The following is a 14,255-nucleotide window of genomic DNA, read 5'->3' as shown; positions in this document are numbered from 1 at the left end:
ATGCGACTTCTTAGGCTAGGTCACAAAAGGTGACACGCTCCGTCCTGCTGTCTGCATGTCTCTGGGGATGTTCGCCTTTAGGACCCAGCCACCAGGCTATGAGGAAGCCCAGAGCAAGTCACACAGAGGCTGACGTGAGAGGGCCAAGGCCCCAGCCAACAGCTGACAAGGACCCACAGCCTCAGAATGAAGAAGCCTCCAGAAGAGTCCAGCCTTCAGCCTCCAAGGTTTCCATCTGAGACCCCAGACACCGTGGAGTAGACCAGCAGTCCCCACGGTACCCTGCCTGAACTCTGACCCACAGGAGCCAGGAGTACAACGCACAGTGTGTTTTGCTTCACAGCCTTAGCACAGTCTTAGGACAACATATGTCCTGACTCTGGTCCTCCTCGCTGCATGAAGGAGACAAACAGATGCAATCACACAGTCCTGGTGGCCTCCATGGGTGAGGCCACTAACCATCCTATAGTCTGAAGCTGGGCAGCCTCTCCTGCCCTGGGTGACCTTGTGGACAGGGCAGCTGCTCTGAGCTGCCACAGGAAAAGACACACACCTCATCCTGTTGTATCAGAGCCATGTAGCAGAGGGACAAGAGCCCAGGACCTAGGGACACACTCCCCAAGGTTCAAATCCTGGCCTGTGGCTTTTGGAAGTCCCCTGACCTCTGGAAGTCCCCATTTCCTCTTGTGTAAAATGGGTACAATCACAAATTCTGCATTGTAGGGTAGTTACAAAAAAATTGATGAGACACCCAGGCATGGTGGCTCAATCCCAGCAATCCCTGCAGTTCAGGAGGCTGAGGCAGGAGGATCGCAAGTTCAAAGCCAGCCTCAGCAATTTAGGTGAGGTCCTAACCAACTTAGACCCTGTCTCTAAATAAAATGCAAAACAGGGCTGGGGATGTGGCTCAGTGGTTAAGCGCCCCTGGGTTCAATCCCTGGTACCAAGAAAAAAAAAGATCGATGAGACAAGTTTGGAGCAGGTTTGGAACCACGGGCCACTTGTCCATGCTTTCTTGGAAGGCAAGCCTGGGCGAGCGGGAGCCCTCGGAGCGCCATCGCCACAAACTGCGAGGGGAGTCACCGGAAGTTGATGGCTGAGAACACAGCGAGCGAAACAGGCTCCCACGGGCTGAGCAGCCACACCAAAGGCCACCCGCACCACCTGCAGCCTCCCCGAGACCCGTGCGCCCTGGAAGGAGCCCGAGGCAGCACGAGACCCTCACCTCGCACACAGCTCACACAGGCCGTGCAGCGGCCCAGCCCGTCCAGGTAGTAGTCGGGGTCACACTGCTTCCTGCAGTCAGCAGACCCCTGCAGACAGGGCCACGGTGGGGACGGTCCTGGGGAAAGAAGCAGAGAAGCTGGGGCCAGGCTGCCTCGGCAAAGCCCCACGTCCCCATCCGTGAAACCCGCCCCCACCACGGTCAGCTCCCAAACTCCCTCTGAGTGGGGCGGTCCGCTTCTCAGAAGGGGCCTGAGGCCCAGAGAGGGAAGGAATGGGTCCGAGGCCACACAGGAGAAGAGCACCAACTGGCCCTTGCCTTGGGTCCCTTTTCTCTGATCCACTGTGGCCACCTTGCTGCCCCTCCCCAGTTTCACGGCCAGGTCAATGCCCACTGTCAAAACTTCCGGTCCGTCCAGGGCAGGGGGTGTGAGCAGCCTGAGGAGGACACAGCCCAACAGCCGGGAGGACTGCAGGTGTGCTGGGGGCAGGTGGCAGCAGCTTAACCAGGTCCCTGGTGCACTCTGCCATGCTTCAACCCCTTAATGTCCCCAAAGCCTCATGCGCTGAAGGCTTGGTCCCCAGACCATGGCCTTACTGGGAGGGGACAGAACCTCCCAGTAGGAGGTAAGGCCTAGTAGGAGGAAATCAGGTCACTACATGTGTGCCCTCGAAGAGGACGTTGGGGCCCAGCCCACCTCTTCCTGTTTTCACTCCACCAGGTGGGCAGCTTCCTCCACCACGTGCTCTGGCCATCACGGGCTGCCTCGCCACAGACCCAAAGGCCATGGACCAACACGGCAGGCCAGAATAAGCCCTCTCCCTTATTAAGCTGACCATCTCACGTGTTTCATCACAGTGACTGAAAGCTAAGAGTCACCACGTCAAAAATCAGTTGAGTTTCCCACATGAGAGTTGGGACCCTATGAAATCAATGGTTTTGTAGGTCAAAGATGGTCAGATAGGGGCAATTTCACATGACTCAAAATAAGACCGGCAACAAAGAATCAGAAACAGAGGTGCCGAAAAGATACCATCCGCGTCATCGTCAGAAAGATTAAATACCTAGAAACCTGACAAAAAGATGTAAGTGCCACTACGCAGAAAACCACAAAACTCCCCACGAGTCCACGGCCCCGCCTCTCGGAGGGAGGGAGGAGGAGCTAAAGAAACGCAGGTCTAACTCAGCACCTGGGCTGGAGGCCCCATGGTCAAGACTGGGTTTCTACAGAACGAGCTAACGGCTGAGTGCAATCCCGGTCAGGGTCCCCCGGGGACACCGGCAGCATTTGAAAAGCTGATTCTAAAGTTTATAGAAAATGCAAGTTTCCAGGAACATCCAATGTACTACTGAAGGACAGAGGGGGAGAGCTGCCTGACCGCCCATCAAGGCTTATTTTAAAACTCCAGGAATTAAGACAGGAGGTGAGCCGGGCTGGGGCTCAGTGGTAAAGCACTTGCCGAGCAGGCACGAGGCCTGGGTTCGACCCCAGCACGCCCCGCAGAAGACACAATGGTAGTTACAAAGAATAGAGTCCAGAATTCCAGAATCCAGAATCCTCTCTATGAATACGTGCATCCTTCGTTGACAGAAAGAAGGCACAAAAAAACAGTGCAGTGTTCAATGTGCTATCCACATGGACACGTGTGAAACAGGACCCCTGCGGGCGGGGCTGTGGCTCAGTGGTGAGCGCTCGCCTAGCAAACATGAGGCCCTGGGTTCCATCCTCAGCACCACAAAAAAAAAGACTTCCAAAACTGAGCACAGAAAGTGCCAGTCATAAAGGAAGACAGGTCTGGATCTGGATTTCAAAATAAGGGCCTCTCTCAGGCACAGTGGTGCACGCCTGTGACCCTGGCATCTTGGGAGGCTGAGGGGGGGAGGACTGCAAGTTCGAGCCAGCCTCAGCAACTTAACGAAGCCCTAAGCAACTTAGTGAGACTCTGTCTCTAAATAAAAAATAAAAAGGATTGGAGATGTAGTCAGTGGTAAAGTGCCTCTGGGTTCAATCCCCAGTATCTAAATAAATAAATAAGAGCACCTATACCCACAGGCCCCATAGAGAGGAGGAGGCAGGCAGCCGGGGACGCGAGAGGGTGTTTTGCACACAAGCAGGAGACAAAGGCTCAGGTCCAGAGTCATAAGAACCCCCCAATTAAAAAAAAAAAAAAATCCAAGAGAAATATGAACATTAATTCACACAGGGATCTGTTTTCTCCTCATCCATCCTGGCCCCCAAGTGGGCTCAACTCAAACATCCCCAGAAGGCTAGATCCACGCAGCAGAAGGCTGTTCCGGAATGAAGAGGAGGACGGAGGGTCTGATCCTTCGCCACAGGAGCCACGAGGGCATCAGGGGTCAGCAGGGGCTGCCCACTCCATCCTCGGCACCCTGACAGGCCAGGACAGTGACCCACACCTGCCCCGTGCCTGGCCCTCGGGAGGCTTAGAAACACTGCACGTGCCCTTCCAGGGAGCTCTGCTCGACATCCTCTCCGTCCCCACTGGGAAAGGGCTCGGTCCCTGACCGCCACGCACAGGTGCCCGCCCTGACACCACCGCCCTGGGAGACAGCTCCCGGTTTCCTGGGGACAGTACCTGGATCTGGATCTGGATCTGGACTGGGCTTGTCCGCAGAGGAGGGAGGTCTGGGAGCCCTGGTCAGTGGAGAAGCATGTTCCAGGGTGCGGGAGGCGACCCCTCTTTGAAGCGAGGTCCTGGCATCGGCGGTGGGGAACATCAGGATGGGCTTGGCCTGGGGAGTGGGGTCACTGGGGAAGAGGCCCAGGTGGGAGGTGACTCTCCCGTGGGGCAAGGAGGCCTGTGCTCAGGGGTAACAGTGCCCATAGAGAAGGGGCCCCAGACCCTGGCTCCGTCCCCAGCAGGCCTGCCAGAGCTCTCGGGAGCAAGGGCTGTGCCACCTCAGCTCTCTGGGTCCCCGCGTGGGCCAGGCAGGGCTGGACACATCGTAGGGCCTCGCATGACCTGACCTGTGGACTCAGCAGTTGAACCCGCCTGCACCCCATCCCTGCTTACCCTCGGGACCCTGTGGTGCCCCAGTTAAAGGTCACATGGCAGAGGGGAAGGGAGAAGGCCAGCAGTCACCTGGAGAGGGTCTTGCAGTCCTCTGGGTTGGCGCAGTCAGGGCCGGTCCCGGGGGAAGGCGGCCCACACACGGTGTCCTTCTCTGCTGTGCCTGAGAAGGGGACAGCAAGGGCTTCAGAATTGGTACCAAGGAGCCCAAAGTCTCTAGGAATGGATCTGTTACCGTGCCAAGCCCAGTGCACAGATGGGGCACTTGGAAAAACACCTTCCCGCATCTACTGCCCCTGGGTGGGCAGCCAGGTTCTCCCTGGGGGTCTCTGTCACCCAATCCCAGCATTTGTGGGCAGCAGGGCTGAGAGAACTGCCCTCCAGGAGGAGCCAGAGGACTGGCTGAACTAATCCTCCGGGGCTTTCCAGAGAGACCAGCTGAGGGAGACTCAAACCCAGCCACCCACCAGGCAGGCTGAAGGCTGTTTCGGTTATTGAAAATGCAGGAAGGAGCAGCTGTCTTTTCACTGGGGTTGGGCAGGAAGCAAGCCCAGAGCTGCTGGTAAGTGCCCCACAGACCAAGCAACCCAGGAAGGGACAGAACAAGAGATGGGAAAAGACAGAGCACTTGGATCCAGCTATACCTGAAGCTCCTCAGAGCCAGCCCCAGAACTTTCAGGGACACATGCCCCCAAACCTGGAGATGCTGTTACTTGCAACACTGAGAAGCCGTGGAGGGGAAAACAAACCCATCAAGTGCCCCGAAGTTGGCCCCCACCTTTCCTATGCCCACACTGCACTGGGCGTGTGAAATGATTATAGAACGCCACACTCTTCACGCGGCTGGGGTCTGGATAAACAAGAGTATGGATAAGGTGCCTGCCACTCAGCGTGACATACTGCAAATTCTCAGCAAATGGCATGTCCTTCTCCCCATGTGGATTCCTGTCCCCTCTCTGAGAAGGTGACCTGCATCTGTGGCTCTGAAGGTCTAGTGGGGAGGCGGGCAATGCTGACTGCTGTGTGATGCAGTGACAAGACCCAGGCTGGGCATTCAGACCCTGGTTGGATGTTTCCTGCTCTGTGTTCTTGGGCCACTTGCCTACCCTCTCTGGGCCTCACTCCTTCATTTGTAGAACGGGGCCTTTATAGACATTTGACATTTCAGGAGAGAGAATCCATGGAAGCTCCTATTTTAGCTAGGAGCAGAACTGGAAACGGACATTCCTATCCATTTTATAGCTGGAAAAACTGTGGTCCCCAGAGCTGCCCCCTAGGACAGTCCCACAGGGGACTCCAGAAGTTCATCAGGGTCTGGGGCACTTGTGAAGCAAGGCCATCCAACGGAAATAGGGTGTGAATCACGTATGCCAATTATGATTTTAATATATTCATTTAATCCACTATATCTAAAGTACATGTCAGCGGGCAATGTAAAAATACTCGTGATGTTTTATATTCTTCTTTTTGTACCGAGTATTTGAAATCCAGTGCATGTTAGGACTCCCAGTACATCTAATGCGGACCAGCCACATTTTAAGGGCTCAGGGGCACCTGGTGCCAGCGGTACAATGGACAGTTAGGTCCAGGGCCTTAAAGAGAGGTCTCTGGCGCCACCATGAGGCAGTTGCTGGAACAGCGCCCAGACAGCCCGCTTCCAGTGGCTGGCTGGCCCGTGTCTGAACTGAGTTCAGCAGAACTACAGGCTATTTTTCAGAGTTTCTAAGGCCCCAACAGACTTCAAGTTACACCTCCTCGTCTTGCAGATAGGGAGACTGAGGCACAGAGAAGGGTGGGAACCTGCCTCACAAGCAAAGCTTTGCAGGTGGCTGTGGCCCAGACCTGGGTGCTTTCCACTGAGCCACCCCGCCCCAGCTTGCAAGGGGGAGGGTTTTGCATGTCCCATTTCAGGGGGCTCTTCTGTGACCTGGGAGACTCTGACCAGCACCAGTCTGACCTCCCCATCCCTGGATCATTTTGGTGCTCAATCCGGCAGTGGGGAGAAGGCGGGCAGCTGAGTGGCCATGGTCTTTGCCTTCCTGAAGCTTCTGGGTCAGGGAGTGAGTCAGGCACTGAACAAACCCAGACGGGGACAAATGTACATCCTCACAAATGGACACGGAGCTCCAAGCAGTCGCCATGGAGGCCTGGCCCGGGAAGAGGTCCGGGTGGCCCCTGGAGGAAGAACGTTTGGATGGGAAGCTGGAGGCTGGATAGGGTTAGCTAAGCCAAGGGACGGAAGGGTCCCCGTCGAGGAACAGCCACGTGTGCACACCCTGGAAAGAGCAGCCAGGAGGAGCCCGAGAGCGAGGGCGCTGCCCAGGCTGCCAGAGGGTCGCGTCCTAAGGCTGCGACTCTAGGAAGCTGGGTGGACAGGCTCTCCTCGCTCTTCCACCAAGAAGAGCTAAAAGCCTGGACACAGTGGACAAATCGGGCACAAAGGGACCGAAGGTGGGAAAAGAAGGCAGAAGGGCCACACACGGGGCCCCAGGAACGTCACCGGGTGACACGGCCTGCGGCTGAGGGATGGCAACCCGGAAACACCAACAGCGCACGGATTTCAATAAAAAGGTCCTGCGCTCTGCGGTCAGAGCACGGTGTCCTCGCCGAGGGTGTGACCCAAGAGTGTGGTTTAGGCAAGTGGGTACGTAAGCGTCTGTCCAAAGCCACCCACTCCCTATGCCGCCCTCTGAAAGGCATTCTTCCTGCCACCCAGACAGGATCTGTGGCTCTTGTCCCTTCTCTGGCTGACACACCTTTGTACTGTCAGAGAAGCCTGAGGTCACACAGCAAGTTCAAAAAGAAAGCCAAGTTTCTCAGCCGGGAGCCTGGCACCTGATCTCTCGGCACCTCTAACTGCCGATGCCCCAATTCTGAAACGAGAAAACCAGCCCTATCTTCCAGGAAAGTCCCAGGACGAGACCTGAGTTCTCCTCGGGTGGGGGGCTTTAAGAGCTTCCTCCTCCAGCCAGGCCTGTGCCTCAGCCACCAGGGTCTCTCTGAGCCTGGACCCAAGTCCCGGGGGCAGCAGAAGGCCCTGGGTGCCAGGCGCCCCCCATGACACTGTGGAAGGGGAGCCGCCTGGCCCCAGGCTTGAGAAAGTGAGGGGTCAGAAGGCCTTGGGGGTCAGGTGGCAGGAGGCTGCAGCGGCAGAAGCAGCCGTGCAGATCTCGGTCTGAGGGTGGGACACTCACCTGGAGACTTGACGACCAGCCCCGCCGGGCAGACGGAGTGTGGTGAGCAGCGGGCACAGGAGTTGGAGGCCGACGTGGTGCAGAACATGCCCGGCCGGCACTCGCAGACGCGGGGGGTGTCCCAGGAGCAGGGCGCCTTCTCCACGAGGTCTGCTGAGGGACACAGCGGGGTCACGGAGGGGGACAGGGCGGGGACGCGAGGCGAGGTGCTGCCACGGCCTCCTTTCTCCCCAGAGAGTTCCTGACAGGGGACCAAGGGCCAGCGGGGACCCCACAGCCTCTGCCTCCCGGCCACGTCCCCAGCCATCACCAAGGCCGGGTGCAGGTCAATCAATGCCCAATTTAGAAACAGGCATAAACAACATGGGGGCAACCTAAACACTGCTGGGTGAAAGAGGCCAGTGGCAAAGGCTGCACGCCACAACCAGGGGCGTTCCAGACAACGGGTTCCGATTAGCGACAGGAAAACAATCAGTGCTACCGGTTAGGGAGATGGAGGGATGGATGGGTGGGTCACGGGTCTTTTAGGGCAGCAAGACTAGTCTGTAGGACACTGCGACATGGACATGTCATTATTCATTTGTCAAAAGCCACAGAGCGTACACCACTGTGAGTCCTAATGGGAAGTGTGGCCTGTCGTTAATAACGAAGTATCAACATGGCTCGTGGATCACAACAGACAAAACGTTAACCCCAGGGGAAATCGGCGGCGGTGGAGGGAGGGTACATGGGAACTCTGTGCTTCCTGTTCGATTTCTCTATCAACTCAAACTGCTCTAAAAATAAAGTTTGCCAATTTTTCTAATGGACAAAGGATCCGAGTCAACATCTCTGCAAAGACACATTGGTGACCAATAAATGCATGAAAAAAAAAAAATGCTCCACATCATAATCCCTAAGGGAAATGCAAATCAAAATCAGAGCGAGATACCCCTGCACACCCACGAGGCTGGCTAAAATAAAAAAGACAAGACCAAGTGTTGACAGGTGCTGTAGTTGACTCTCTCTGTGTGGCACTGGGGATTGAACCCAGAGGGGCTTACCCACTGAGCTACACACCCAGCCCTTTTTAAAATTTTTTATTTTGAGACAGGGTCTCGGTAAGTTGCTTAGCCTTGTCTCAAACTTGTGATCCTCCTGCCTCAGCCTCCCAAGTTGCTGGTATTACAGCCATGTGCCACCATGCCCAGCTATAGCCGCCCCCCAAAGGCGCGTGAGCTGAAGGCTTATTTCCCAGCCAGTGACACTATGGGAGGTGGTGGAACTGGTAGGAGGTAGGACCTACTGACGGAAGTGAGGTCAGTGGAGGTGTGCCCTTGAAGGGGATACAGGGACCCCCACTCCTTCCTCTCTCATCTTCTCTGCTTCCCTGGCCACCATGAGGTGAACAGGCCTCTGCCAGGCTGTGCCACAATGATGTACTGAGCCACCACAGGCCACAAAAACAAGCCTAGTGACCATAGACTGGAATTCTGGCTAAGATAAGCCTTTTGTCCTTTCAAGTTGATAGTCTCCAGTATTCTGTCATGTGCTGGAAAGACAACTGACGGCAATGCAGGGAGACTGCCGTCCTTAGATCTTGCTGGAAGGCAGGCTGGTCTACCAGCCATTCCTGAGAAAGGTGGCCACACCGTTACCAAGTCATGGACATGCCACTCCAAGGTGGTTACCCAAGAGAACTGAGAACCTGCGTCCACAGGGAGACCTGGGCATGGGTGTTCACAGCAGCACTACTGGCAATGGCCAGGAAGTGCCAACCCCCCAAGTGTCCGCTGACTGATGATGGGTTAAGACAGTGTAGTATGCCCACACTGTTCTCAGAAAACCCAGCGTGAAAGAAACAATTATAAGTTGCTGTGAGACTGAGGGAAGAGGACTGCAGAGGGAACTAACTGATCTGGGACCTGCTGATAGAAGCGTGGTCAAGGGCGGCGGCCAGACTGGTGGATCGCCATGATTGGGGTCCGAGGGAGGGGTTTATGTAGTCGGCGGTCTTTATCCAGAAGATAACGTCAAGGCCATCAGCACTCTTCTGGAGCTGACCGCAGGATCCTGTTGCAAGGTTCCACACACTGCTCGATGGCTTTGTTTACCCACAGCATGCTGGGAACTCTCAGGGTCCCTTGTGTATTACGATTCAAGATGGCCGAGGTCAGGTCAAGCTGAATCCCTCCAAACACAGAGCAATATTCAGCTATGAAAAGAAACGAGGTCCTGATCCTGCTTCAGTGTGGATAAACTTTGAAAACACTGCTAAATGAAAGAAGCCAGTCATTAAAGCCACAGACAGCAGACTTCATTTATATGAAATGTTCAGAATAGGCAAATCCATAGAGATGGAAAGCAGGTTAGGGGCTTCCAGGGGGCTGGGAGGAGAGGGTGTGTTTTGGAGGAGATGGAAATGTTCTGGGATTAGACGTTGGTAGTGGTTGCACATTAGGAATATTCTAAAAACCACCAAGTTGTATACTATGAAATGGTGAGATTATTTTTATGTTATATAAATTTTGTCTCAATAAAAACATGTCACTGGCCAGATTAATTAAGTAACGCTTAACATGTCTGGAGCACAAGGGCTGCCTTGGTAGAGCAGAGGGAGGAGGCCACCCTGAAATACGGAAGTAGATGGGATCGGGTAGAAGAAGCCACAGCCAAATACACAGGAGGGTGGGACCAGGCGAGCGGGAGAGGTTCTGGGCACCGCAAGGCCAGAGGCCAAGCATCGCCCCTCAAGGAGCCTCTGGGAGCCCCACTATCACACTCCAGCCCCTGGCGGAGGGCCTCGGAAACCCCATTCTCAGACCTCCAGCATCTGACACATGTGCACAGGACCAGAAGTCACCAACGTCAGCAGAAACCAGCACCAGGAAGAGGAGCCCTGAACTCAAGAGAGCTGATACTCGAGGAAGCAGAAAAGGGGAGACAGCAAGTTTCTGGACGCAGCCTGATCAATATCCCAAGATGCAAAAATGAAGTGCAGCTTTAAGGACACAGCGCTGGGTGTTTGCCGATTCCCGTTTCACACGGGCTGGAGAAGGTGGCCTTTCCCAGCCTTCCTTGCAGCTGGTCTGGGGTCACAGGACTACATTCTGACCACAGGACGTGGGCAGGAATGATAAAGGCCCTCCAGGCCGAGTCCCCAAAACCAGCTTGGGGGATGCTGCACAGCCACCAAAGCTCCCTACACCTGGACGCTGTGACAGGAGAGAAGAAAACCCTGAGAATTCTGGAAAACCAGGAGGAAGCCTGAGGGCAGCAAGTATCCTCCCAGGAAAACCCGAGGAGACACCCAAGGAAGCAGCTGCGAGGTAGCACCGGCCTGGGCAGGGGCAGGAAAGCCACTCGATTTGCCCACTTCCTGGAAGCGTGCCAAGCTCAGGATTGACAGATGCCACAGAAGTGGGGTGTGCCCATCTGGGCAGCAGAGCCGTGACCGAGACGCTGACAGAAGGCAAAGCAGATCCCTGTCCCCCACAAGGAAGAGACCCATCTCTGGCTGAACCACGCTTCCCATCCTGGGTCCTCGGCTCCTACTTCCAAAGTATCGCTCATCCCCAGCGGAGTCTATCTGTTAGGTAGGTTAGCCAGCCATGAAGAGGCAGGCAGGCAGGAAGGACAGCGAGGGATGGCTCAGAGAGTCCATGGGTCACAGGACTGGACAGGACAGGCAAAAACAAAAGAAACTGTCACCACTGGCAGCCCTAATACCTGCTGGGGCGGGAGGAAGGAAGCTAAGCCATCGTGCTTTCTGCTCCACAGATGACCAGACTGGCGGGGAACCAGCTTTGGGGGAAGATGGGAAAAAACTTCATTGTTTTGAAAGTTCCATCTCCAAAGCTCTGGAAAAGGTCTAAAGGGGCGAAGGGGTGCGTTAGGACAGAGAAGAAATTTCACAGTTTTAACCCCTCCTGGTCCCGGGAGCCTCCTCATCAGGTCAAAGGGAGCAGAGCCTCCTGGGCAACTTCAGTCTTTAAAAACCTCGACCCTGTAGGGCCCAGAGCGACCGCCCTGGACAACCCGCTCAGTCTGCCCTGAGTGTCTGGAGTCTCCATCTTAGTAAACTCCTGCTTGGCACTTGTCACTGTGCGACTCACTCGAGGCTCCTGCAAGCTGCAACACCTGGCAGCTGAGGACAGGGCCACCCCCTTCCAAGGGCGTCTCGCACTGCCACACACCCGTCCCATGTTGTCCACGGATTGGAGTGAGTGGACTGTGACTTTACCACGAGAGGCAGTGGTCCCTTAAAAGGCCCTTAACCTTCATTGATTAAGAATTGTAACCTCTTTTCTTAATTTTTTTTTTTTCCTGGTGCTAGGGGTCAGCCCTCGGGCCTTGCCCACGCTGGGCAAGCACTCTTACCACTGACCCATACCCCAGCCCTCTTTTCTTAATTTTAGAGGAATTTTTTTTAAAGCGATATTATCTCTTTTAATAAAAATACGTTAGTTTATCTAAGATCTTCACTTTCTTAGCTTCGTTTAGTTTTCTCTTCCTCTGATGCATTCAGTTAAATTAAATGTGATAATTTTAATGTCATGAACAATATGCTGCCATTCTCTTAAAATGCCTTCTTTCTCTGTGTCTGCAGTCTGTCTGGCCACTAGCTACCCATCCTCCTCTCTTAGGAGGGGTACAGAGACATGGCAGTTATCCAGTGATAATACAAGGTCCTCACAGATCGAGGACCGGGGAGGGCAGCCTTGATTTTTTTCCTTGTGCTCTTCTGCAGTGTATGAATGTCTTAGAACAAATGTGTATAACTTTCACTTCATATGCTGCAGTCATTACATTTAGAAATATAAAGGTGGTCAGGTATAGTGGCACATGTCTGCAAACCCAGCAACTCAGGAGGATGAGGCAGGAGGATCACAAGTTTGAGGCCAGCCTCAGCAACTTAGCAAGACCAAGTCTCAAAAATTTTTTTAAATAAATAAAAAGGACTGGGGATATAAGTTAACAGTAAAGTGCCCCTGGGTTCAATCCCCAGCACTGGAAAATAAAAAAGTAAAGATAAATGTTAATGTCTATAAAGAAAGAAGGAACAGCAATATTAATACCAAACAATAGTGGAATTAAGGGAACAAAGAGGTATATTTTATGTGGACAAGAAATTCAACTCACCAGAAAAACAATGTTCATGAACATTTATAATAACATAGCTTTGACATATATGAAGCAAAACCAGAAGACCTGATGGATGTGTGAGCATACAGGGAGCTAAGATTTTAACATGTCTCCGAAATCAACATGCAAAGGTGAAAAGAGAGTAAGAATACATATTATTTAAATAACAGTGAATAAGCTTGATCTAATAGATAGGTAGAGAACTTTGTATTTAACAAACAGGATACACATTTAAACACACACACACACACACACAACACTTTTTTTTAAATGTGATTATCTATTAGGTCACAAGATCTCAACCAATTCCCCATCCTGCCTTCCAGAGAAACTGATACAAAAACAAAATCAACACCAGACCACATTTTCTAACATAAGAAGAAGTTAATAAAAATGCTTATTGAAAAGCAAGGAAACAGCTCCTGGTGCCAAGCCACTAGCGCAGACCTCAGTTCTCCCATCTTCCCGGGAGTTTTGCAACTTTGAAAAGCCCTTCGCCCCCTAATCCTCAGATCCCTCACCACAAAGCAGGGATAAGAAGAGGACCCTCCCCAGGGCAGCTGTGAAGATTAAACTCTATGAATGTGACTCTCCCCTTCGGGGAACATGCTCAGTCTCTCTGCAAAGCACGCAGGCAAAGGGTCATTGCTGACCCCAATTCACACAGGTAAACTGAGGCACAAGGTGGCCGATTAGAGTTCACACACCAAATTCTGACGCTCCCACCTCCCTGGTTCTCCGCTTCCCAGATGCTCCTCTCCTCTGAGGTCCTTCCCGCCCGGGGGAGGAGCCCCCGGGGAGAGCCAGGTCCTTACCTCCCAAGCAGCTCACACAGGCCATGCAGCGGTCAGACGCACTCAGGTAGTAGTCGTGGTCACACCGCTTCCTGCAGTCAGCAGGACCCTGCGGGCACGGCCGCGTCTTCACTGGGGACTGTCCTGGGGAAAGACGCAGAGAAGTGCCAGGCCAGGCCGCCCTGGCGAAGGCTTTAACCAGCCCAACCCTGGTCCCTGGAGCCCACCCAGCTCCCCTACACCCAAACACATCAGTGCAACTCGTGCCACAGATAAGGTCCCTGGCAGGCAGGAAAAGCCACGTGGCGAGGGGAAGAGCTGGGCCCGCGTCTCGTGAGGCCCTGGAGACAAATGTGCACAGGTGGCGGCTCCCTGGCACCCGGGCAGCACTGTCTGGGCGCTGGCCGTCTCCATCCTCAGAGGCGGTCTGTTTCTCTGCAGGGACTGGAGCAGCCATGGCGGGTGCAGAGCACGAGGGTCCTAACCAGGTTGACCAGAGGCACGCAGACCACGCAGCAACCCCTGCCTCGCACTCTGCACGAGCTGACACTGAGCGCGGTGGCCCAGGGTGACTACACAGGTATCTGCCGACCTGCCCCACCCCCATCCGCCTGCCTCCAATGGCTGCTTCTGGGATGGGCAACCAATGGGGTCCCGTCATCCTTCCCGCCAATATCATTGGCTCAGGAAGGCACATGACCCAAATAGGCCAATCAGAGTACTCCTTCCTCCTCACCGCTGTGATTGGTTCAGCGTGAGCACATGACCCAGACCAGCCAGTCCTTCCCCATCTCTGCATCTTCCCACTGATGCCATCAGGAAAGAGACCCTCCCTGCCCTACTGGATTCTCGTCTGAAGGGGCCATTGAAGCCCAGAGATGCCAGG

At 54.3% G+C, this 14,255-nt stretch overlaps 1 protein-coding gene across 3 annotated transcripts in view; it reads right to left on the bottom strand.

The window, feature by feature from the left end:
* TNFRSF8 (TNF receptor superfamily member 8) overlaps nt 1-14,255 on the bottom strand; it is a 61,867-nt gene that overhangs the window by 19,806 nt on the left and 27,806 nt on the right. Inside the window, exons 3-7 of one of the 3 annotated variants that reach the window (XM_079118509.1) lie at nt 13,391-13,513; nt 7,452-7,604; nt 4,330-4,420; nt 3,823-3,995; nt 1,226-1,342 (exon numbers count right to left, since the gene is read on the bottom strand). In XM_079118509.1, coding sequence (XP_078974635.1) covers nt 1,226-1,342; nt 3,823-3,995; nt 4,330-4,420; nt 7,452-7,604; nt 13,391-13,513 — 657 coding nt within the window. Of the gene's footprint in view, nt 1-1,225; nt 1,343-3,822; nt 3,996-4,329; nt 4,421-7,451; nt 7,605-11,159; nt 11,181-13,390; nt 13,514-14,255 lie in introns of those variants that run through there. The other 2 variants (XM_079118510.1, XM_079118511.1) reach the window with 2 other exon arrangements.

Source organism: Sciurus vulgaris, assembly GCF_902686455.1.
Source record: "Sciurus vulgaris genome assembly, chromosome: 1".
Classification (NCBI taxonomy): Eukaryota; Metazoa; Chordata; class Mammalia; order Rodentia; family Sciuridae; genus Sciurus; species Sciurus vulgaris.
This window is presented reverse-complemented; position numbering and strand designations above follow the sequence as displayed.